A 25,084-nucleotide genomic window follows, 5' to 3' on the forward strand; every position below is an offset into this window, starting at 1 on the left:
AAAAAATAAAAAAAATGTTATTTATTGAACTTCTATTATTTAAAATACGTCCTTATTGCCTGCGGGGATTACAGTAGGTGGCGTTCAATGTAGAGCAAACATCTCAAACGTTCAGAATATTTTACTTTATTTGTTAAGGCGAAGATTTAACTACTAAATTATGTTGAGGCTGCAGTGTGTGTAATGTGCAGTGTGTGTAATGTGCAGTGTGTGTAGTGTGCAGTGTGTGTAATGTGCAGAGTGTGTAATGTGCAGAGTGTGTAATGTGCAGTGTGTGTAGTGTGCAGAGTGTGTAATGTGCAGTGTGTGTAATGTGCAGTGTGTGTTGTGTGCAGTGTGTGTAATGTGCAGTGTGTGTAGTGTGCAGTGTGTGTAGTGTGCAGTGTGTGTTGTGTGCAGAGTGTGTAATGTGCAGTGTGTGTAGTGTGCAGTGTGTGTAGTGTGCAGTGTGTGTAGTGTGCAGTGTGTGTAATGTGCAGTGTGTGTTGTGTGCAGTGTGTGTAATGTGCAGTGTGTGTAGTGTGCAGTGTGTGTAGTGTGCAGTGTGTGTTGTGTGCAGAGTGTGTAATGTGCAGTGTGTGCAGTGTGTGTAGTGTGCAGTGTGTGTAATGTGCAGTGTGTGTAGTGTGCAGTGTGTGTAGTGTGCAGTGTGTGTAGTGTGCAGTGTGTGTAATGTGCAGTGTGTGTTGTGTGCAGTGTGTGTTGTGTGCAGAGTGTGTTGTGTGCAGAGTGTGTAATGTGCAGTGTGTGTAGTGTGCAGTGTGTGTAGTGTGCAGTGTGTGTAATGTGTAGTGTGCAGTGTGTGTGTAGTGTGCAGTGTGTGGTGTGTGCAGTGTGTGTAATGTGCAGTGTGTGTAATGTGCAGTGTGTGTAGTGTGCAGTGTGTGTAATGTGCAGTGTGTGTTGTGTGCAGTGTGTGTTGTGTGCAGTGTGTGTAGTGTGCAGTGTGTGTAGTGTGCAGTGTGTGTAATGTGCAGTGTGTGTGTAGTGTGTGGTGTGTGCAGTGTGTGTAGTGTGCAGTGTGTGTTGTGGACAAGTATGTAGACGCCATTTCAAATGAGTGGATTCTCGCTATTTCAGCCACACCCGTTGCTGACAGGTGTATAAAAATCGAGCACACGGCCATGCAATCTCCATAGACAAACATTGGTAGTAGAATGGCCCGTACTGAAGAGCTCAGTGACTTTCAACGTGGCGCCGTCATAGGATGCCACTTTGTGAAGTGGAAACGTCTAGAAGTAACGTCTCAGCAGAGAAGTGGTAGGCCACACAAACTCACAGAACGGGACCGCTGAGTGCTGAAGCACGTAAAAATTGCCTGTCCTCGGTTTCAACACTCACTACCGAGTTCCAAACTGCCTCTGGAAGCAACGTCAGCACAAGAACTGTTTGTCGGGAGCTTCATGAAATGGGTTTCCATGGCCGAGCAGCCTCACACAAGCCTAAGATCACCATGCGCAATGCCAAGCGGCGGCTGGGGTTGTGTATAGCTCGCCGCGATTGGACTCTGGAGCAGTGGAAACGCATTCTCTGGAGTCATGAATCACACTTCACCATCTTGCAGTCTGACGGACGAATCTGGGTTTGGCGGATGCCAGGAGAACGCTACCTGTCCCAATGCATAGTGCCAACTGTAAAGTTTGGTGGAGGATGAATAATGGTCTGGGGCTGTTTTTCATGGTTTGTGCTAGGCCTCGTAGTTCCAGTGAAGGGAAATCTTAACGCTACAGCATACAATGACATTCTAGACAATTCTGTGTGGAAGAACTTGACTGGCCTGCGCAGTGCCCTGATCACACACCATCAAACACCTTTGGGATGAATTGGAACGCCGACTGTGAGCCGGGCCTAATCACCCAACATCAGTGCCCAACCTCACTAATGCTCTTGTGGCTGAAGGGAAGCAAGTCCCCACAGCAATGTTCCAACATCTAGTGGAAAGCCTTCCCAGAAGAGTGGAGGCTGTTAGAGCAACAAAGGGGGAACCAACTCCATATTAATGCCCATGATTTTGGAATGAGATGTTCGACGAGCCCATACTTTTGGTCATGTAGTGTATTTCCTGAGACTTCTTATATCTCCTAAATATAGGACAGACACTTCAAAACCTTATTCCTCGTCATTTGCCATTAATGAATGTGTTATTCAATGCTTTTCTATGGGCTATTGTAGTAAAAGCTAAATGCAATATTTTATCAAATTAATATATATATATATATTTTTTTTTTAATATATATACCTGCAAGGAGTCCTAAAATTCAAAATTAAACAGCTAAATGATCCCTGGTATGACGTTTTTAAAACAATTCCGTATGTTCGCTGTCGTGTGTACAACCGTGGTTCTTGTTGTGCCGTGTTCATCACGAGGAGAAAACGTAACTGGCAGTATCCCCACTGGTCCAGTGGAAGACCATCATAAACTACAGACGAAACGGTGTCTTAGCATGCTGTTATTGCCCTGTCTCTTATGATATGCGTCTGTTGTCTATGGGTTGTTTAACCTTGTGCTGTTTGACCATGAGTCCAGGCCACAGTCGGCCTGCTGAGGGGAACACTAGTGCACTGGGCCGTGTGTTGATGGGAGGGGGGGGGGGGGATGGGTTGGGGAGTGAGGCCTTGGCTGAGGCCGGTTCAGGCCTGGAGGGGGGGACTGGGCGGATGGGGAAGGGCTGGGGACGTGTGTGATGTGAGGACGGGGGTTGGGGCCGGTGCCGTGTCTGATGTGGGGGGGGGGGGGGACGAGGACATGGGGCCGGTGCTGGAGGCCCTTTAGCTGCATGGCTAAAGAACAGTGCAGCGTAGCCTTCACAATAAGCCCAGCCTTTGAAGTGGTTCACCCCTCTGCTCCCCTTCCTCCCACTGCCCCTAACCCCCTCCTAATGCATATTCACTCGGTCCACCGCTCAGATGATTTGTTAACAAGGGGCCCACTCGCTCTCCATTTCAGACAGATGCCACAACTATTCCCAATTTCCGAGGTTAGCTAGTGGCAGGGGCCCGTGTGGCAGGCAGCGGCCTTTGCGTGCTACGCTGCCTGACTGACGGACGCTGAGCCACCCTGAGAAGGGCCTAATTACGGTGCATTGTGAGAGTCCATTATGCCAGTGCAGTGTGAGTGATCCCATTGACCTTGGCCTGACATTATAAGCTGTGGCTAATCTGTTTACTATGTACTTCTAACGCCTCCTTTTTTCCCTCCCTCTCTCTCTCTCTACCTCCCTCTACCTCTCTCTCTCTACCTCCCTCCCTCTCTCTATCTACCTCCTCTCTCTCTCTCTCTCTCTCTCTCTCTCTCTATCTCTCTCTCTCTCTCTCTCTCTCTCTCTACCTCCCTCTCTCTCTCTCTACCTCCCTCTCTCCCTCTCTACCTCCCTCTCTCTCTCTCTACCTCCCTCCCTCTTTCTACCTCCATTTCTCTCTAACTCACTCTTTCTCTCTACCTCACTCTTTCTCTCCCTTCCTCCCTCCCTCTTTCACTCTCTCTCTCTACCTCCCTCCCTCTTTCTCTCTACCTCACTCTTTCCCTTCCTCCCTCCCTCTTTCTATCCTCCCTCCCTCTTTCTTCTCCGGCTCTCACCCTCTGACTCTCTCTCTCCCTCTCCGGCTCTCACCCTCTGACTCTCTCTCTCTCTCCCCCTCCGGCTTTTGCCCTCCCTCTCCCTCCGGCTCTCTTTCCCTCACTCTCTTACCCTCCCTCTCTCTCTCACTCCCTCTCTCTCTCACCCTCGGGCTGCCTGGTTAGCATCACAATGGGCCTGCCCCTTAACCCAGCAGCCGACTCGGCCCGCTCAGCACGCCACGCTCTATCTCTCATCGCCACCGCCAGACCTCCGGCCTTCATCACAACCATCGCCAGAGAGGTGAGACCTGACCTCCATGTCGTCTCCCCTGTACCTCTGTTACTCTACATGCCCTTTCTGCTTTCACACGCCACCCTGCCCTTCCTTTCGCCCTTCTCCTTCCTTTCCTCCCTCCCCCCTTCACCCCCTAACCCCTCACCCTTACCCTACTACCCTACCCCTAAACCCTAACCTCTTCCCCTAACCTCTTCCTCCTAACCTCTTTTCCCCTAACCTCTTCCCCTTACCCCTAAAGCCTCTTCCCCCTAACCTCTTCCCCCTACCCCTAAAGCCTCTTCCCCCTAACCTCTTCCCCCTACCCCTAACCTCTTTCCTTACCCCTAACCTTTTCCCCCTAACCTCTCCCCCTACCCCTAACCCCTAACCCCTACCCCCTACCCTCCTTAACTCAGTGTTGTGTATCCTGTATGTTAGGTCCACAGACACACAGCCATGCAGGCTAACTCCCAGTCGCAGCAGAATGTCCACACCACCTCTCTGGGCCGGGCTAAGACAGAGATCATCAGGGTTATAGATATCCTCATTGAGAAGATGCCGACTGACGTCGTGGACCTGCTGGTCGAGGTACGACTTGCAGTCCAAGACCTGGGCTCTCCATGTTACAACAAACACGCTTTAACTTTATTTTACTTTACATCCTGAAATCTAGCTAATTAGTTTAGAATTAATGGCAGCACCTTGAGAAAAATGTTTTATTTTGTTTAGTAGCTCTATTTTGAGGTGATAGGATGAGGTATGGACACGTGGTTATTTCTGGGTATTTCTCTCTCCTTCCTTCCTCTAGGTGATGGACATCATCATGTACTGCATCGAAGGCTCTCTGGTGAAGAAGAAAGGGCTGAATGAGTGTTTCCCTGCTATCTGCAAGTGAGTATTCATGTCCTCGTCCCCGGTCCTCGTCCCCTGTCCTCGTTCCCCTGTCCTCGTTCCCTGTCCTCGTTCCCCTGTCCTCGTTCCCCTGTCCTCGTTCCCCTGTCCTCGTTCCCCTGTCCTCGTTCCCCTGTCCTCGTTCCCCTGTCCTCGTTCCCCTGTCCTCGTTCCCCTGTCCTCGTTCCCCTGTCCTCGTTCCCCTGTCCTCGTTCCCCTGTCCTCGTTCCCCTGTCCTCGTTCCCCTGTCCTCGTTCCCTGTCCTCGTTCCCTGTCCTCGTTCCCTGTCCTCGTTCCCTGTCCTCGTTCCCTGTCCTCGTTCCCTGTCCTCGTTCCCTGTCCTCGTTCCCTGTCCTCGTTCCCTGTCCTCGTTCCATGTCCTCGTTCCATGTCCTCGTTCCCTGTCCTCGTTCCCTGTCCTCCTTCCCTGTCCTGGTTCCCTGTCCTCGTTCCCTGTCCTCTGCTGCGTACTGTCATAGACATATCATTGATGCTTAATCCTAGGTGATGCAATGCATTGTACAACATGAAGGACCTTCTGTAAGGTACTTCGCGGGCAGGTAGCCTACTGGTTAGAGCATTGGCCCGGTAACCGAAAGGTTGCTAGATCGAATCCCTGAGCTGACAAGGTACAAATCTGTCGTTCTGCCCCTGAACAAGGCAGTTAACCCACTGTTCCTAGGCCGTCATTGAAAATAAGAATTTGTCCTTAACTGACTTGCCGAGTTAAATAAAGGTTAAATAAAGGTTAAATAAAGGTTAAATAAAGGTTAAATAAAAAAAGAATAAACATCACAGGTATGTCTTCTGGAGTACATTGCTGCTGTAATAGAGAGACTAGTTTTTCCTTTTTAATTCTGATATTTCTAATAGTAGGAAAATGCCAAACTGAAATGGTCAGCTAAATATAAACCTTCATGGAGAAATGGCAAATGCTCCATGACAGAAGGCAGCCATGACAGAAGGCGGCCATGACAGAAGGCGGCCATGACAGAAGGCGGCCATGACAGAAGGCGGCCATGACAGAAGGCGGTCATGACAGAAGGCGGTCATGGCAGAAGGCGGTCATGGCAGAAGGCGGCCATGGCAGAAGGCGGCCATGGCAGAAGGCGGCCATGGCAGAAGGCGGCCATGGCAGAAGGCGGCCATGGCAGAAGGCGGCCATGGCAGAAGGCGGCCATGGCAGAAGGCGGCCATGGCAGAAGGCGGCCATGGCAGAAGGCGGCCATGACAGAAGGCGGCCATGACAGAAGGCGGCCATGGCAGAAAGCGGCCATGGCAGAAAGCGGCCATGGCAGAAGGCGGTCATGACAGAAGGCGGTCATGGCAGAAGGCGGCCATGGCAGAAGGCGGCCATGGCAGAAGGCGGCCATGGCAGAAGGCGGCCATGACAGAAGGCGGCCATGGCAGAAGGCGGTCATGACAGAAGGCGGAAGGCAGCCGTGACAGAAGGCGGCCATGACAGAAGGCGGCCATGACAGAAGGCGGTCATGACAGAAGGCGGTCATGGCAGAAGGCGGTCATGGCAGAAGGCGGCCATGGCAGAAGGCGGCCATGGCAGAAGGCGGCCATGGCAGAAGGCGGCCATGGCAGAAGGCGGCCATGGCAGAAGGCGGCCATGGCAGAAGGCGGCCATGGCAGAAGGCGGCCATGGCAGAAGGCGGCCATGGCAGAAGGCGGCCATGACAGAAGGCGGCCATGGCAGAAGGCGGCCATGGCAGAAAGCGGCCATGGCAGAAGGCGGTCATGACAGAAGGCGGTCATGGCAGAAGGCGGCCATGGCAGAAGGCGGCCATGGCAGAAGGCGGCCATGGCAGAAGGCGGCCATGACAGAAGGCGGCCATGGCAGAAGGCGGTCATGACAGAAGGCGGAAGGCAGCCGTGACAGAAGGCGGCCGTGACAGAAGGCGGCCGTGACAGAAGGCAGCCGTGACAGAAGGCAGCCGTGGCAGAAGGCAGCCGTGACAGAAGGCAGCCGTGACAGAAGGCGGCCGTGGCAGAAGGCGGCCGTGACAGAAGGCGGCCGTGACAGAAGGCAGCCGTGACAGAAGGCAGAAGGCGGCCGTGGCAGAAGGCGGCCGTGGCAGAAGGCAGAAGGCGGCCGTGGCAGAAGGCGGCCGTGGCAGAAGGCGGCCATGACTAAATCACAGCTTTCAACCGCCATTTTACATCCTCTCCTCCACGCGGCCATTTTGAGTTTAGTAACAGAACAGTGAATGGTTAGTGGCGTTAGTGATGGTCTCGCTCTAACCTCTGTAACGATGTACTGTTAGTGTGATACCAACAAGACCTCAGAGAGAGTCGTTGCCCCCTCATTTACTTTTAATGTTGATTAAGGGGAAAGGGTTCGACCCCTTGTGGGTTTGTAGGGGTCAAGGGTCAACCCACAGGTGACGGTGGACGATGCCGTGTGATGAATGAGCCCTGACCTCTGTGTGTTCTGTGTTTCGATTCTGTTCAGGTTCTACATGGTGGGATACTGCGACCGGAGTCACCGTATTGCCGTGGGGGCCCGCCAGGGTTCAGTAGCCCTTTACGATGTCCGCACGGGCAAGTGCCAGGTAAACACACACACACACACACACACACACACACACACACACACACACACACACACACACACACACACCACTACCCTGTGCCTGGGCACCGAGGGGCGGGGGGTGAATCAATGTAAGATAAGAGGGCGATGACTACACTAGCAGACCAGCTGAGTGTTCCTGGAGAGGCCTGATTACCTAGCAGACCAGCAGAGTGTTCCTGGAGAGGCCTGATTACCTAGCAGGCCAGCAGAGTGTTCCTGGAGAGGCCTGATTACCTAGCAGACCAACAGAGTGTTCCTGGAGAGGCCTGATTACCTAGCAGACCAGCAGAGTGTTCCTGGAGAGGCCTGATTACCTAGCAGACCAGCAGAGTGTTCCTGGAGAGGCCTGATTACCTAGCAGACCAGCAGAGTGTTCCTGGAGAGGCCTGATTACCTACCAGACCAGCAGAGTGTTCCTGGAGAGGCCTGATTACCTAGCAGACCAGCAGAGTGTTCCTGGAGAGGCCTGATTACCTAGCAGACCAGCAGTGTGTTCCTGGAGAGGCCTGATTACCTAGCAGACCAATAGAGAGTCCTTGTTCCTGGAGAGGCCTGATTATTTTACAACAATACACACAAATCTAAAGTAAAGGATTGGAATTAAGAATATATAAATCCGTGGGGATCCGTGGGGCGACGCACAATTGGCATAGCGTCGTCCGGGTTAGGGAGGGTTTGGCCGGTAGGGAGGGTTTGGCCGGTAGGGATATCCTTGTCTCAGTATGTAAAAATGTAATAAAAATGTATGCACTCTACTGTAAGTCGCTCTGGATAAGAGCGTCTGCTCTTGGCCGGTAGGGATATCCTTGTCTCAGTATGTAAAAAATGTAATAAAATGTATGCACTCTACTGTAAGTCGCTCTGGATAAGAGCGTCTGCTAAATGTCTAAAATGTAAATGTAAATGTAATAAATATTTTGACGAGCAATGTCGGAGCGGCATAGACTAAAATACAGTAGAATAGAATACAGTAAATGCATATGAGATGAGTAAAGCTAAATATGTGAACATTATTGAAGTGACTTGTGTCAAGTCTATGTATATAGGGCAGCAGCCTCTAAGGAGCTAGTGATGGCTATTTAACAGTCTGATGGCCTTGAGATAGATGCTGTTTTTCAATCTCTCGGTCCCAGCTTTGATGCACCTGTACTGACCTCGCCTTCTGGATGATAGCGGGGTGAACAGGCCGTAGCTCGGGTGGTTGTTGTCCTTGATGATCTTTTTGGCCTTCCTGTGGCATCGGGTGCTGTAGGTGTCCTGGAGGGCAGGTAGTTTGCCCCCGGTGATGCGTTGGGAAGACCACCCTCTGGGTGAACCCTGCAGTTTCGGGCGGTGTAGTTGCTGGACAAGGCGGTGATACAGCCCGACAGGATGTTCTCAAATGTGCATCTGTAAAAGTTTGTGAGGGTTTCAGGTGCCAAGCCAAATTTCTTCAGCCTCCTGAGGTTGAAGAGGCGCTGTTGCGCCCTCTTCACCACACTGTTTGTGTGGGTGGACCATTTCAGATTTGTCAGTGATGTGTACGCCGAGGAACTTGAAGCTTTCCACCTTTTCCACCTTGTGCGGGTTAACACGCTTAAATGTCTTACTCACGTCGGTCACGGAGAACGAGAGCTCACAGTCCTTGGTAGCGGGCAGCGTCGGTGGATTCGGAAAGTCTTCAGACCCCTTGACTTTTTTCACATTATGTTACGTTACAGCCTAATTCTAAAATGGATCAAATCATTTTTTTGCCGTCATCAATCTACACACAATACCCCATAATGACATCACAATACCCCATAATGACATCACAATACCCCATAATGACATCACAATACCCCATAATGACAAAGCAAAACAGGTTTTTAGACATTTTTGCAAATGTAAAAATAAATAAAAAATATCACATTTAAATATGTATTCAGACCATTTACTCAGTACTTTGTTGAAGCACCTTTGGCAGCGATTACAACCTCGATTCTTCTTGGGTTTGACGCTACAAGCTTGGCACACCTGTATTTGGGGAGTTTATCCCATTCTTCTCTGCAGATCCTCAAGCTCTGTCACGGTTGGATGGGTTCATCAGACCAGAACATTTTGTTTTTCAGGGTCCTTTATGTGCCTTTTGGCAATCTCCAAGCAGGCTGTCAATTGCCTTTTACTAAGGAGTGGCTTCCGTCTGGCCAGTCTACCATAAAGTCCTGATTGGTGGAGTGCTGTAGAGATGGTTATCCATCTCCACAGAGGAACTCTAGAGCTCTGTCAGAGTGACTATCGGGTTCTTGGTCACCTCCCTGACCAAGGCCCTTTTCCCCCGATTGCTCAGTTTGGCCGGGCGGCCAGTTCTAGGAAGAGTCTTGGTGGTTCCAAACATCTTCCATTGAAGAATGACGGAGGCCACTGTGTTCTTGGGGACCTTCAATACTGCAGACCTTTTTTGGTACACTTCCCCAGATTGAGTCCTTCGACCTCATGGCTTGGTTTTTGCTCTGACATGCACTGTCAACTGTGGGACCTTATATAGACAGGTGTGTGCCTTTCCAAATCATGTCCAATCAATTGAATTTACCACAGGTGGTCTCAAATCAAGTTGTAGAAACATCTCAAGGATGATCAATGGAAACAGGAAGCAACTGAGCTCAATTTTGAGTCCCATAGCAAAGGGTCTGAATACTTATGTAAATAAGCTATTTCCGTTTTTAATAAATGTGCAAACATTTCTAAAGACTGTTTTTGCTTTGTCATTATGGGCTATTGTGATGTCATTATGGGGTATTGTGATGTCATTATGGGGTATTGTGATGTCATTATGGGGTATTGTGTGTAGATTGATAAAGACATTTCAAATGTCATATTATGTGCAAATAGTTAAAGTACAAAAGGGAAAACATAAATATAGGTTGTGTTTACAATGGTATTTGTTCTTCACTGGTTGCCCTTTTCTTGTGGCAACAGGTCACACATCTTGCTGCTGTGATGGAACACTGTGGTATTTCACCCAGTAGATATGGGAGTTTATCAAAATCGGGTTTGTTTTCTAATTCTTTGTGGGTCTGTGTAATCTGAGAGAAATATGTGTGTCTAATATGGTCATACATTTAGCAGGAGGTTAGGAAGTGCAGCTCAGTTTCCACCTCATTTTGTGGGCAGTGAGCACATAGCCTGTCTTCTCTTGAGAGCCATGTCTGCCTACGGCGGCCTTTCTCAATAGCAAGGCTAAGCTCACTGAGTCTGTACATAGTCAAAGCTTTCCTTAAGTTTGGGTCAGTCACAGTGGTCAGGTATTCTGCCACTGTGTACTCTCTGTTTAGGGCCAAATAGCATTCTAGTTTGCTCTGTTTTTTGTTAATTCTTTCCAATGTGTCAAGTGAATTATCTTTTTGTTTTCTCATGATTTGCTTGGGTCTAATTGTGTTGCTGTCCTGTGGCTCTGTGGGGTCTGTTTGTGAACAGAGCCCCAGGACCAGCTTGCTTAGGGGACTCTTCTCCAGGTTCATCTCTCTGTAGGTGATGGCTTTGTTATGGAAGGTTTGGGAATCACTTCCTTTTAGTGGATTTTGATCATTAGCCGCTATGGGCCTAATTCTCTCGCTCTCTCTCAATTCAATTCAAGGGCTTTATTGGCATGTGATTTTGCTGTGATCTGATAGGGGTGTCAGTGGGCTGACTGTGAATGCTCTGTCGCTCTATGTCGCTTTCGCTCCTCTCTCTGTCTCTCTCTCTCTCTCTCTCTGGCTCTCTCTCTTTGGCTCTCTCTCTCTCTCTCTCTCTCTCTCTCTCTCTCTCTCTCTCTCTCTCTCTCTCTCTCTCTCTCTCTCTCTCTCTCTCTCTCTCTCTCTCTCTCTCTCTCTCTCTCCTTCTACCTTCTTCCTCCATCCCCTTCTCTCTCTCTGGCTCTCTCTCTCTCTCTCTCTCTCTCTCTCTCTCTCTCTCTCTCTCTCTCTCTCCTTCTACCTTCTTCCTCCATCCCCTCTCTCTCTCTCTCTCTCTCTCTCTCTCTCTCTCTCTCTCTCTCTCTCTCTCTCTCTCTCTGGCTCTCTCTCTCTTTCTCTCTCTCTCCTCACCCCAGAAACATGAGCTTTCATCTCTGGAGACTAGTGATCCTCCAGCTCCCACTGAGCCTCCACAGACAGTGACATGCTTCCCAAATGGCACCCTATTCCCTATATAGTGCACTTTGTTTTGACCACATTCCGATGGCCCCTGGTGAAAAGTAGCCCACTACGTAGGGAGTAGGGTGCCATTTGGAAAGCATCCAGTCTGAAGTGTCTCTGTAGTAATCACCCTCACAGTGGGGATATACAGGACTCTGCTAGGGTTTTAGTGAAAAATACACACACACACACACTTACATTCTGTAAGTATACACTCATACACACACACATCAGATCCTTCCTTTAAACGAGTGGAGACCAGAGGTGTCGCCCTTAAGTCCAGGTTTAGGGTTTATTTACAGGTATTACACAGAAGGTTACACACACACACACACACACCATATTTATAGTTCATCTCCTCTCTGGCCTCTAGTGCCCTTGGTCTTGCCCGACATCATAAAGCATCTTACCCAGCTGTCTTTCTGTTTCCTTTAACTCTCCTCTCCCAAATCTTCCCAGTGTGTTCCCCTGTTGTCCTCTACCTCCTCAGGGTGGTTCAGAGCAGAGAGAATCGGGTGTTAACATCACATGGGTTCTATCTACAGTACGTGAGACGTTTCAGTAGGAAACTGCAGGAAAATAGGGTTTTTTATTTTGTCTGTTTTTGTTGTTGTTGGTGTTAACGTCATAAAGTCCGTTTAGCGTGATGTTTTCTAATGTCACAGCCTTCATACTGCAGATTAATAGGAGATGGCTTAATAGTGAATAAGTATGGATTTAACACCTTTTAAAAAGGACAATGTGGCGTGAGTTGGTGGCAGACAGACACAAGTAGGGTAGGTTTATGGCAGAAGGAGTGACCAATTGTCAATCTCACATTGAAACACTTTAATTATTATATCTTCAAAAAATACATTTAGGAAATAGTTTGTATATTTTTAATGATTTATCAATAGATTTATATTTGATTTGTTTAATTTAATAAGAGCGACACGTAGGCAACAACACGGTGTCTGTTATCTGATTGATATTTAACCACTGTGATGGCAGAGAGGGTCTGTTGTAATTGGTATGTTATTGATCTACTGAGCAACACAAACCGCTTGAGTCCAAAAGCCCGAGGAAGCTATTTATTTTTAATACAATGGTGCCCCATGCTCACCGTCCATCAAGTAGCTATTTGTGTGTGTGTGTGTGTGTGTGTGTGTGTGTGTGTGTGTGTGTGTGTGTGTGTGTGTGTGTGTGTGTGTGTGTGTGTGTGTGTGTGTGTGTGTGTGTGTGTAGAGGAGAGAGCCTGAGAGATTTGTTATGGAGCACTCTTTCAGCGTGACTTCTCCCTCTGATCCTGTGTCGTCACTGTCAGCGTGACTTCTCCCTCTGATCCTGTGTCGTCACTGTCAGCGTGACTTCTACCTTTGGTTTGAATGGTCATTGATTAGAGGTCTAGCACTGTAGAGATAACAGTCAATTACCCTCTATCCCTCCGCTCCTCTATCCCTCCGCTCCTCTATCCCTCCGCTCCTCTATCCCTCCGCTCCTCTATCCCTCCGCTCCTCTATCCCTCCGCTCCTCTATCCCTCTGCTCCTCTATCCCTCCGCTCCTCTATCCCTCCGCTCCTCTATCCCCCCGCTCCTCTATCCCTCCGCTCCTCTATCCCTCCGCTCCTCTATCCCTCCACTCCTCTATCCCTCCACCCCTCTATCCCTCCGCCCCTCTATCCCTCCGCTCCTCTATCCCTCCCCTCCTCTATCCCTCCGCTCCTCCATCCCTCCTTCCCTCTATCCCTCTGCTCCTCTATCCCTCTGCTCCTCCATCCCTCTGCTCCTCTATCCCTCTGCTCCTCCATCCCTCTATCCCTCCGCTCCTCTATCCCTCCATCCCTCTATCCCTCCGCTCCTCTATCCCTCCGCTCCTCTATCCCTCTGCTCCTCCATCCCTCTATCCCTCCGCTCCTCTATCCCTCCATCCCTCTATCCCTCCGCTCCTCTATCCCTCCATCCCTCTATCCCTCCGCTCCTCTATCCCTCCGCTCCTCTATCCCTCTGCTCCTCCATCCCTCTATCCCTCCGCTCCTCTATCCCTCCATCCCTCTATCCCTCCGCTCCTCTATCCCTCCATCCCTCTATCCCTCCGCTCCTCTATCCCTCCGCTCCTCTATCCCTCTGCTCCTCCATCCCTCTATCCCTCCGCTCCTCTATCCCCCCCGCTCCTCTATCCCTCCACTCCTCTATCCCTCCGCTCCTCTATCCCTCCGCTCCTCTATCCCCCCGCTCCTCTATCCCTCCGCTCCTCTATCCCTCCCCTCCTCTATCCCTCCCCTCCTCTATCCCTCCGCTCCTCTATCCCTCCGCTCCTCTATCCCCCCGCTCCTCTATCCCCCCGCTCCTCTATCCCTCCGCTCCTCTATCCCTCCACCCCTCTATCCCTCCACCCCTCTATCCCTCCACCCCTCTATCCCTCCGCTCCTCTATCCCTCCCCTCCTCTATCCCTCCGCTCCTCCATCCCTCCGCTCCTCTATCCCTCCGCTCCTCTATCCCTCCGCTCCTCTATCCCTCCATCCCTCTATCCCTCCGCTCCTCTATCCCTCTGCTCCTCCATCCCTCTATCCCTCCATCCCTCTATCCCTCCGCTCCTCTATCCCTCCATCCCTCTATCCCTCCGCTCCTCTATCCCTCCGCTCCTCTATCCCTCCGCTCCTCTATCCCTCCATCCCTCTATCTCTCCTTCCCTCCATCCCTCTATCTCTCCTTCCCTCCATCCCTCTATCTCTCCTTCCCTCTCTCCCCCACCACTAACAGAGAGTCAGAAGAGGAGGGTTTAAAACAAGGTGTTTACCTGGCAGATGGACCAGCCCGCTGTGTTTGTGTGCTGTTGTGTTTATTGAACATTGGAAACGCATCGCCTTGTTTCCCCACAGCTATTTGTAAATATTGGACCCCCCCCCCCTCCTCCCCATACACAACAACACACACGCCCCCCCCCCACCGATACAACGCTGTGCTCTGCAGACAGTAGCATCCTGGTGGACAACATGCCGATGTTTGCAGTCGAAAGGATTTTGTCGTAGAGGACAGAACTTTTTCCTCCCTTCTCTTCTTCCCTCTCTTCCCGGCGTGTTTAAACAACGGCGTGTTTTTATAAAATGGATTCATCTCTGAAAGCTCTTCACCAAGGACACGGTATTGTACTGAAACACCTTCCCTCAAAATGGAGGGGAGAACCCACCCTGGTGATAAAAAATAATACAACTCCCCTCTAAGCCTGTTTTGTGTTTCGTGCGCCGAACCGATAGCGAGGAGGAAATAAAAAGGGGACATTTTTGGGTCGTTTTTTTTTGTTGTAATATTGACGGCGTTTTGTGGTAAATGGAGCGGGGTCAGTGTCCTTTCCTTGGCCGTATCGATTCGCCCTTCAGCTGTTGGCGGCTGGGCGCGAGGAGAGGGGAGGGGAGGGGAGAGGAGAGTAGGGAGAGAAGACTGGGGGGAGGCGAAGCGAAGCAGCGACTCTGCTGTTGATAATCCACACGATGTCTCTGGGAGTGTTATTGACTCTGCTGCAGCTACTGGCTGTGGTGCTCCCTTATTCACCACGTCGCCATGACAATCAGGATGAAACACAGGATGGCAAAGCGCAGTGGTGCCTGCCTGCTGCAGATTCAGCCTCTCTCTCTCTCCCTCTCTGTCTCTTTCTGTCTCTCTCTCTCTCTCTCTCCCTCTCTGTCTCTGTCTGTCTCTCTCTCTCTCCCTCTCTGTCTCTGTCTGTCTCTCTCTGTCTCTCTCTCTCTCTCTCTGTCTCTGTCTGTCTCTGTCTGTCTCTCTCTCTCTCTGTTTCTCTCTCTGTCTCTGTCTCTTTCCCTTCCTCCTCTTGTGTGATTTGGCAGCATAGAGAGATTTAGAACGATTCAGAAAATAAAATTGTGGTCAAATAAATCCAAATGCACTTATAAGTGTTAAATGTTACCGTTGGGGCGTTGCTATTGGATAAGAATGACATACTGTGTATTCAGGAAGTATTCAGACCCCTGGACTTCCACATTTTGTTACGTTACAGCATAATTCTAAAATGTAATAAATTGTTTTTTACCCTCATCAATCTGCACACAATACCCCATAATGACAAAGCAAAAACATGGTTTTAGAAATGTTTGCTAATTTATTCAAAATAAAAACTGAAATATCACATTTACATAATTATTCAGACCCTTTATTCAGTACTTTGTTGAAGCACCTTTGGCAGCAATTACAGCCTCCAGTCTTCTTGGGTATGATGCTACAAGCTTGGCACACCTGTATTTGGGGAGTTCCTCCCATTCTTCTCTGCAGATCCTCTCAAGCTCTGTCACGTTGGATGGGGAGTGTTGCTGCACAGCTATTTTCAGGTCTCTCCAGAGATGTTCGATCGGATTCAAGTCCAGGCTCTGGCTGGGCCACTCAAGGACATTCAGAGACTTGTCCCGAAGCCACTCCTGCGTTGTCTTGGCTGTGTGCTTAGGGTCGTTGTCCTGTTGGGAGGTTAACCGTGGCACCAGTCTGAGGTCCTGAGCGCTCTGGAGCAGGTTTTCATTAAGGATCTCTCTGTACTTTGCTCTGTTCATCTTTCCCTCAATCCTGACTAGTCTCCCAGTCCCTGCCACTGAAAAACATCCCCACAGCATGATGCTACCACCATGCTTCACCGTAGGGATGATGCCAGGTTTCCTCCAGACGTGACGATTAGTATTCGTGCGTGAGTACGGCATGATGTAATACAATACAGACCATTCACACAGAGGAGAGGAGGGGGAGGAGAGATGTGGAGGGGGAGGAGGAGGAGGAGGAGGAGGAGAGAGGGCCCAGTACCGCCACTGCGTTGACATTGGTTACCTGGGTCCTTGACGATGGCCGGCTGTTGTATTTAGTTACCTGGGTCCTTGACGATGGCCGGCTGTTGTATTTGGTTACCTGGGTCCTTGACGATGGCCGGCTGTTGTATTTGGTTACCTGGGTCCTTGACGATGGTCGGCTGTTGTAATTGGTTACCTGGGTCCTTGACGATAGCCGGCTGTTGTAATTGGTTACCTGGATCCTTGACGATGGCTGGCTGTTGTAATTGGTTACCTGGGTCCTTGACGATGGCCGGCTGTTGTAATTGGTTACCTGGGTCCTTGACGATGGCCGGCCGTTTACTGTCCCGTGTCTGTAATTACCGTTTACCGGCCCGTGTCTGTCATTGCCGTTTACTGTCCCGTGTCTGTAATTACTGTTTACTGTCCCGTGTCTGTAGTTACCGTTTACTGCCCCGTGTCTGTAATTGCCGTTTACTGTCCCGTGTCTGTCATTGCCGTTTACCGTCCCGTGTCTGTCATTGCCGTTTACTGTCCCGTGTCTGTAGTTACCGTTTACTGTCCGGTGTCTGTCATTGCCGTTTACTGACCCGTGTCTGTAATTACCGTTTACCGTCACGTGTCTGTAATTACCGTTTACTGTCCCGTGTCTGTAATTACTGTTTACTGTCATGCATCTGTAATTACTGTTTACTATCCCGTGTCTGTAATTACTGTTTACTGTCCTGTGTCTGTGACGGTGTCTCGAGCCACGGACAACAGTATTGTAGCCAGTCAGAGCCACTGCAGAACCACTGACTACAGTACCCAGAGTTCACAGGAAACTCCATCCATCTGTCCATAGAAACAGAACTAGTGATTGTAGTTCTGTCAGTCTCTTTCTGTGTGTGTACAGACACACAGTTACCTAGGAATCTAGGACAAAATTGATTGATAGATTGAGTTGTTTACAGTACTTAGGATCAAATGATTCTCACCTTACTGTCTAGGTATTTAAGTCAGTTATCACTGGTGTATATTTATATATATTTATTTTTATTTAAACTAGACAAGTCAGTAAAGAACAAATTCTTATTTACAATGACGGCCTACACCGGCCAAACCCGGACGACGCTGGGCCAATTGTGCGCCGCCCTATGAGACTCCCGTATCACGGCCGGTTGTGATACAGCCAGGAATCGTCCCTGTCTCTCCTCCCTGTCTCTCCTCCTTGTCTTTCCTCCCTGTCTCTCCTCCCTGTCTCTCCTCCCTGTATGTGTAACAGCAGATCTGACCAGTTACTAATGGGTATACAGGAACTCCTTCCTCCTCTGTTGTAGTCGTCCAGAGAGAGGAGAGGAGAGAGAGGAGAGGATGGTCAGAGGAGAAAGAGGAGAGGATGGTCAGAGAGGAGAGAGGATGGTCAGAGAGGAGAGAGGATGGTCAGAGAGGAGAAAGGATGGTCAGAGAGGAGAAAGGATGGTCAGAGAGGAGAGGATGGTCAGAGAGGAGAGGATGGTCAGAGAGGAGAGAGAGGAGAGGATGGTCAGAGAGGAGAGGATGGTCAGAGAGGAGAGGATGGTCAGAGAGGAGAGAGAGGAGAGGATGGTCAGAGAGGGGAGAGAGGAGAGGATGGTCAGAGAGGGGAGAGGATGGTCAGAGAGGGGAGAGGATGGTCAGAGAGGGGAGAGAGGAGAGGATGGTCAGAGAGGGGAGAGGATGGTCAGAGGGGAGAGGATGGTCAGAGAGGATGGTCAGAGAGGAGAGAGGGGAGAGGATGGTCAGAGAGGATGGTCAGAGAGGAGAGAGGATGGTCAGAGAGGAGAGAGGGGAGAGGATGGTCAGAGAGGATGGTCAGAGGAGAGAGGATGGTCAGAGAGGAGAGAGGGGAGAGGATGGTCAGAGAGGAGAGAGGATGGTCAGAGAGGAGAGAGGATGGTCAGAGAGGAGAGAGGATGGTCAGAGAGGAGAGAGGATGGTCAGAGAGGAGAGAGGATGGTCAGAGAGGAGAGGATGGTCAGAGAGGAGAGAGGATGGTCAGAGAGGATGGTCAGAGAGGATGGTCAGAGAGGAGAGAGAGGAGAGGATGGTCAGAGAGGAGAGAGGATGGTCAGAGAGGAGAAAGAGGAGAGGATGGTCAGAGAGGAGAGAGGATGGTCAGAGAGGAGAGAGGATGGTCAGAGAGGAGAGAGGATGGTCAGAGAGGAGAGAGGATGGTCAGAGAGGAGAGAGGATGGTCAGAGAGGAGAGAGGATGGTCAGAGAGGAGAGAGGATGGTCAGAGAGGATGGTCAGAGAGGAGAGAGGATGATCAGAGAGGAGAGAGGATGGTCAGAGAGGAGAGAGGATGGTCAGAGAGGAGAGAGGATGGTCAGAGAGGGGAGAGGATGGTCAGAGAGGGGAGAGGATGGTCAGAGAGGGGAGAGGATGGTCAGAGAGGGGAGAGGATGGTCAGAGAGGGGAGAGGATGGTCAGAGAGGAGAGGATGGTCAGAGAGGAGAGAGGGGAGAGGATGGTCAGAGAGGAGAGAGGATGTCAGAGAGGAGAGAGGATGGTCAGAGAGGAGAGAGGATGGTCAGAGAGGAGAGAGGATGGTCAGAGAGGAGAGGATGGTCAGAGAGGGGAGGATGGTCAGAGAGGAGAGATCTCTGTTATCAATGCTCTCCTCTCGGTTTCCCAGGTCCCTTGACACCTGACTGGGGAAATAAGGTGGTCAGCTCTTTAAATGGTTTTTCTGTGGCTCACTGATTCCTGATAGACAGATTGATCAGATTTGCGACGGAGTGTGGACCTGTAAGATCCCAGACCATTTCTACCTCCTACCTAACCTTGCGTCACAGACATGTATTTAAAAAAACACATGGAACCCTGAACTAAGTGATATATTGGAAGTTGTCAGTATTTGTTTTGTGTGGGACGGTCAAGTGTTAAAACCCTCACTTCCTGGAGTATGATCTCAACGTCATGACAACCAGACTGTCTCTCTCCAGACTTGGCATCTCGATTTTGTCTTCTGTTTTTGGGGATAATTTCTTCAGTCTGGGTTTCTGTCTGTCTTTGCCCCAGTATGGACGTGAAGTGGGATTTTCCCAAAGGGGATGAAATTAAATGATTAGAATTGAATAGTTTCTCAAATTTTAGGGGAAGTTTATTTATCTCTGTGAGTGGCTTGATCTAGCCCTAATCTAATCCTAATCTAATCCTAATACTAATCTAGTCCAAATCCCCAAAATGTTCGGATGGCATGTAAGAGGGTTTATTGTGTTACTCACACTGTTGATATTGTCCCCTGAGCTACCGAGAGGATTGAGGTGCTGGCTGAGGAACAGGGCTGACAAACATCGCATCGATTTAATCCAAATCAACACAGGAATTACCCCAAATTAAGATCATAGCTCAGAATGATACTTATGACAGTTTTATTACGTTTCTGTCACCCAATCCTATAATGATGAACGAACACACACGGTCAGTTTATCTATGTTGTATTAATTAATTATTAATTAATTATTATTAATTAATTATGTCTCCAGTTAAGGTGGTCTATAGTTGATTATGTATCAGGTAAAGGTGTAACACAGCAGGTGTGACCACAGGGTTATAGTTGATTATGTATCAGGTAAAGGTGTAACACAGCAGGTGTGACCACAGGGCTATAGTTGATTATGTATCAGGTAAAGGTGTAACACAGCAGGTGTGACCACAGGGTTATAGTTAATTATGTATCAGGTAAAGGTGTAACACAGCAGGTGTGACCACAGGGTTATAGTTGATTATGTATCAGGTAAAGGTGTAACACAGCAGGTGTGACCACAGGGCTATAGTTGATTATGTATCAGGTAAAGGTGTAACACAGCAGTTGTGACCACAGGGTTATAGTTGATTATGTATCAGGTAAAGGTGTAACACAGCAGGTGTGACCACAGGGTTATAGTTGATTATGTATCAGGTAAAGGTGTAACACAGCAGGTGTGACCACAGGGTTATAGTTAATTATGTATCAGGTAAAGGTGTAACACAGCAGGTGTGACCACAGGGTTATAGTTAATTATGTATCAGGTAAAGGTGTAACACAGCAGGTGTGACCACAGGGTTATAGTTAATTATGTATCAGGTAAAGGTGAAACACAGCAGGTGTGACCACAGGGTTATAGTTAATTATGTATCAGGTAAAGGTGTAACACAGCAGGTGTGACCACAGGGTTATAGTTGATTATGTATCAGGTAAAGGTGTAACACAGCAGGTGTGACCACAGGGTTATAGTTGATTATGTATCAGGTAAAGGTGTAACACAGCAGGTGTGACCACAGGGTTATAGTTGATTATGTATCAGGTAAAGGTGTAACACAGCAGGTGTGACCACAGGGTTATAGTTAATTATGTATCAGGTAAAGGTGTAACACAGCAGGTGTGACCATAGGGTTATAGTTGGTTATATATCAGGTAAAGGTGTAACACAGAAGGTGTGACCACAGGGCTATAGTTGATTATGTATCAGGTAAAGGTGTAACACAGCAGGTGTGACCACAGGGTTATAGTTGGTTATGTATCAGGTAAAGGTGTAACACAGCAGGTGTGACCACAGGGCTATAGTTGATTATTTATCAGGTAAAGGTGTAACACAGCAGGTGTGACCACAGGGTTATAGTTGGTTATGTATCAGGTAAAGGTGTAACACAGCAGGTGTGACCACAGGGCTATAGTTGATTATTTATCAGGTAAAGGTGTAACACAGCAGGTGTGACCACAGGGTTATAGTTGATTATGTATCAGGTAAAGGTGCAACACAGCAGGTGTGATCACAGGGTTATAGTTGATTATGTATCAGGTGAAGGTGTAACACAGCAGGTGTGACCACAGGGCTATAGTTGATTATGTATCAGGTAAAGGTGTAACACAGCAGGTGTGACCACAGGGTTATAGTTGATTATGTATCAGGTAAAGGTGTAACACAGCAGGTGTGACCACAGGGTTATAGTTGGTTATGTATCAGGTAAAGGTGTAACACAGCAGGTGTGACCACAGGGCTATAGTTGATTATTTATCAGGTAAAGGTGTAACACAGCAGGTGTGACCACAGGGTTATAGTTAATTATGTATCAGGTAAAGGTGCAACACAGCAGGTGTGATCACAGGGTTATAGTTGATTATGTATCAGGTGAAGGTGTAACACAGCAGGTGTGACCACAGGGCTATAGTTGATTATGTATCAGGTAAAGGTGTAACACAGCAGGTGTGACCACAGGGTTATAGTTGATTATGTATGGCCGGCTGTTGTATTTAGTTACCTGGGTCCTTGACGATGGCCGGCTGTTGTATTTGGTTACCTGGGTCCTTGACGATGGCCGGCTGTTGTATTTGGTTACCTGGGTCCTTGACGATGGTCGGCTGTTGTAATTGGTTACCTGGGTCCTTGACGATAGCCGGCTGTTGTAATTGGTTACCTGGATCCTTGACGATGGCTGGCTGTTGTAATTGGTTACCTGGGTCCTTGACGATGGCCGGCTGTTGTAATTGGTTACCTGGGTCCTTGACGATGGCCGGCCGTTTACTGTCCCGTGTCTGTAATTACCGTTTACCGGCCCGTGTCTGTCATTGCCGTTTACTGTCCCGTGTCTGTAATTACTGTTTACTGTCCCGTGTCTGTAGTTACCGTTTACTGCCCCGTGTCTGTAATTGCCGTTTACTGTCCCGTGTCTGTCATTGCCGTTTACCGTCCCGTGTCTGTCATTGCCGTTTACTGTCCCGTGTCTGTAGTTACCGTTTACTGTCCGGTGTCTGTCATTGCCGTTTACTGACCCGTGTCTGTAATTACCGTTTACCGTCACGTGTCTGTAATTACCGTTTACTGTCCCGTGTCTGTAATTACTGTTTACTGTCATGCATCTGTAATTACTGTTTACTATCCCGTGTCTGTAATTACTGTTTACTGTCCTGTGTCTGTGACGGTGTCTCGAGCCACGGACAACAGTATTGTAGCCAGTCAGAGCCACTGCAGAACCACTGACTACAGTACCCAGAGTTCACAGGAAACTCCATCCATCTGTCCATAGAAACAGAACTAGTGATTGTAGTTCTGTCAGTCTCTTTCTGTGTGTGTACAGACACACAGTTACCTAGGAATCTAGGACAAAATTGATTGATAGATTGAGTTGTTTACAGTACTTAGGATCAAATGATTCTCACCTTACTGTCTAGGTATTTAAGTCAGTTATCACTGGTGTATATTTATATATATTTATTTTTATTTAAACTAGACAAGTCAGTAAAGAACAAATTCTTATTTACAATGACGGCCTACACCGGCCAAACCCGGACGACGCTGGGCCAATTGTGCGCCGCCCTATGAGACTCCCGTATCACGGCCGGTTGTGATACAGCCAGGAATCGTCCCTGTCTCTCCTCCCTGTCTCTCCTCCTTGTCTTTCCTCCCTGTCTCTCCTCCCTGTCTCTCCTCCCTGTATGTGTAACAGCAGATCTGACCAGTTACTAATGGGTATACAGGAACTCCTTCCTCCTCTGTTGTAGTCGTCCAGAGAGAGGAGAGGAGAGAGAGGAGAGGATGGTCAGAGGAGAAAGAGGAGAGGATGGTCAGAGAGGAGAGAGGATGGTCAGAGAGGAGAGAGGATGGTCAGAGAGGAGAAAGGATGGTCAGAGAGGAGAAAGGATGGTCAGAGAGGAGAGGATGGTCAGAGAGGAGAGGATGGTCAGAGAGGAGAGAGAGGAGAGGATGGTCAGAGAGGAGAGGATGGTCAGAGAGGAGAGGATGGTCAGAGAGGAGAGAGAGGAGAGGATGGTCAGAGAGGGGAGAGAGGAGAGGATGGTCAGAGAGGGGAGAGGATGGTCAGAGAGGGGAGAGGATGGTCAGAGAGGGGAGAGAGGAGAGGATGGTCAGAGAGGGGAGAGGATGGTCAGAGGGGAGAGGATGGTCAGAGAGGATGGTCAGAGAGGAGAGAGGGGAGAGGATGGTCAGAGAGGATGGTCAGAGAGGAGAGAGGATGGTCAGAGAGGAGAGAGGGGAGAGGATGGTCAGAGAGGATGGTCAGAGGAGAGAGGATGGTCAGAGAGGAGAGAGGGGAGAGGATGGTCAGAGAGGAGAGAGGATGGTCAGAGAGGAGAGAGGATGGTCAGAGAGGAGAGAGGATGGTCAGAGAGGAGAGAGGATGGTCAGAGAGGAGAGAGGATGGTCAGAGAGGAGAGGATGGTCAGAGAGGAGAGAGGATGGTCAGAGAGGATGGTCAGAGAGGATGGTCAGAGAGGAGAGAGAGGAGAGGATGGTCAGAGAGGAGAGAGGATGGTCAGAGAGGAGAAAGAGGAGAGGATGGTCAGAGAGGAGAGAGGATGGTCAGAGAGGAGAGAGGATGGTCAGAGAGGAGAGAGGATGGTCAGAGAGGAGAGAGGATGGTCAGAGAGGAGAGAGGATGGTCAGAGAGGATGGTCAGAGAGGAGAGAGGATGATCAGAGAGGAGAGAGGATGGTCAGAGAGGAGAGAGGATGGTCAGAGAGGAGAGAGGATGGTCAGAGAGGGGAGAGGATGGTCAGAGAGGGGAGAGGATGGTCAGAGAGGGGAGAGGATGGTCAGAGAGGGGAGAGGATGGTCAGAGAGGGGAGAGGATGGTCAGAGAGGAGAGGATGGTCAGAGAGGAGAGAGGGGAGAGGATGGTCAGAGAGGAGAGAGGATGGTCAGAGAGGAGAGAGGATGGTCAGAGAGGAGAGAGGATGGTCAGAGAGGAGAGAGGATGGTCAGAGAGGAGAGGATGGTCAGAGAGGGGAGGATGGTCAGAGAGGAGAGATCTCTGTTATCAATGCTCTCCTCTCGGTTTCCCAGGTCCCTTGACACCTGACTGGGGAAATAAGGTGGTCAGCTCTTTAAATGGTTTTTCTGTGGCTCACTGATTCCTGATAGACAGATTGATCAGATTTGCGACGGAGTGTGGACCTGTAAGATCCCAGACCATTTCTACCTCCTACCTAACCTTGCGTCACAGACATGTATTTAAAAAAACACATGGAACCCTGAACTAAGTGATATATTGGAAGTTGTCAGTATTTGTTTTGTGTGGGACGGTCAAGTGTTAAAACCCTCACTTCCTGGAGTATGATCTCAACGTCATGACAACCAGACTGTCTCTCTCCAGACTTGGCATCTCGATTTTGTCTTCTGTTTTTGGGGATAATTTCTTCAGTCTGGGTTTCTGTCTGTCTTTGCCCCAGTATGGACGTGAAGTGGGATTTTCCCAAAGGGGATGAAATTAAATGATTAGAATTGAATAGTTTCTCAAATTTTAGGGGAAGTTTATTTATCTCTGTGAGTGGCTTGATCTAGCCCTAATCTAATCCTAATCTAATCCTAATACTAATCTAGTCCAAATCCCCAAAATGTTCGGATGGCATGTAAGAGGGTTTATTGTGTTACTCACACTGTTGATATTGTCCCCTGAGCTACCGAGAGGATTGAGGTGCTGGCTGAGGAACAGGGCTGACAAACATCGCATCGATTTAATCCAAATCAACACAGGAATTACCCCAAATTAAGATCATAGCTCAGAATGATACTTATGACAGTTTTATTACGTTTCTGTCACCCAATCCTATAATGATGAACGAACACACACGGTCAGTTTATCTATGTTGTATTAATTAATTATTAATTAATTATTATTAATTAATTATATTTCCAGTTAAGGTGGTCTATAGTTGATTATGTATCAGGTAAAGGTGTATCACAGCAGGTGTGACCACAGGGTTATAGTTGATTATGTATCAGGTAAAGGTGTAACACAGCAGGTGTGACCACAGGGCTATAGTTGATTATGTATCAGGTAAAGGTGTAACACAGCAGGTGTGACCACAGGGTTATAGTTAATTATGTATCAGGTAAAGGTGTAACACAG

The 25,084-nt window shown here is 49.0% G+C and overlaps 1 protein-coding gene across 2 annotated transcripts in view; it reads left to right on the top strand.

Annotated features, from left to right (window-relative positions):
• The window catches only part of LOC139544398 (WD repeat-containing protein 7-like), a 371,233-nt gene that overhangs the window by 319,971 nt on the left and 26,178 nt on the right, over positions 1-25,084 (top strand). For both annotated transcript variants that reach the window (XM_071351437.1, XM_071351438.1), the window contains 4 exons: positions 3,743-3,860; positions 4,275-4,424; positions 4,645-4,727; positions 7,189-7,288. In XM_071351437.1, the coding sequence (XP_071207538.1) occupies positions 3,743-3,860; positions 4,275-4,424; positions 4,645-4,727; positions 7,189-7,288 (451 nt within the window). The remainder of the gene's footprint in view (positions 1-3,742; positions 3,861-4,274; positions 4,425-4,644; positions 4,728-7,188; positions 7,289-25,084) is intronic.

The sequence above is a fragment of the Salvelinus alpinus genome, chromosome 18, assembly GCF_045679555.1.
Source record: "Salvelinus alpinus chromosome 18, SLU_Salpinus.1, whole genome shotgun sequence".
NCBI classification, from domain to species: domain Eukaryota; kingdom Metazoa; phylum Chordata; class Actinopteri; order Salmoniformes; family Salmonidae; genus Salvelinus; species Salvelinus alpinus.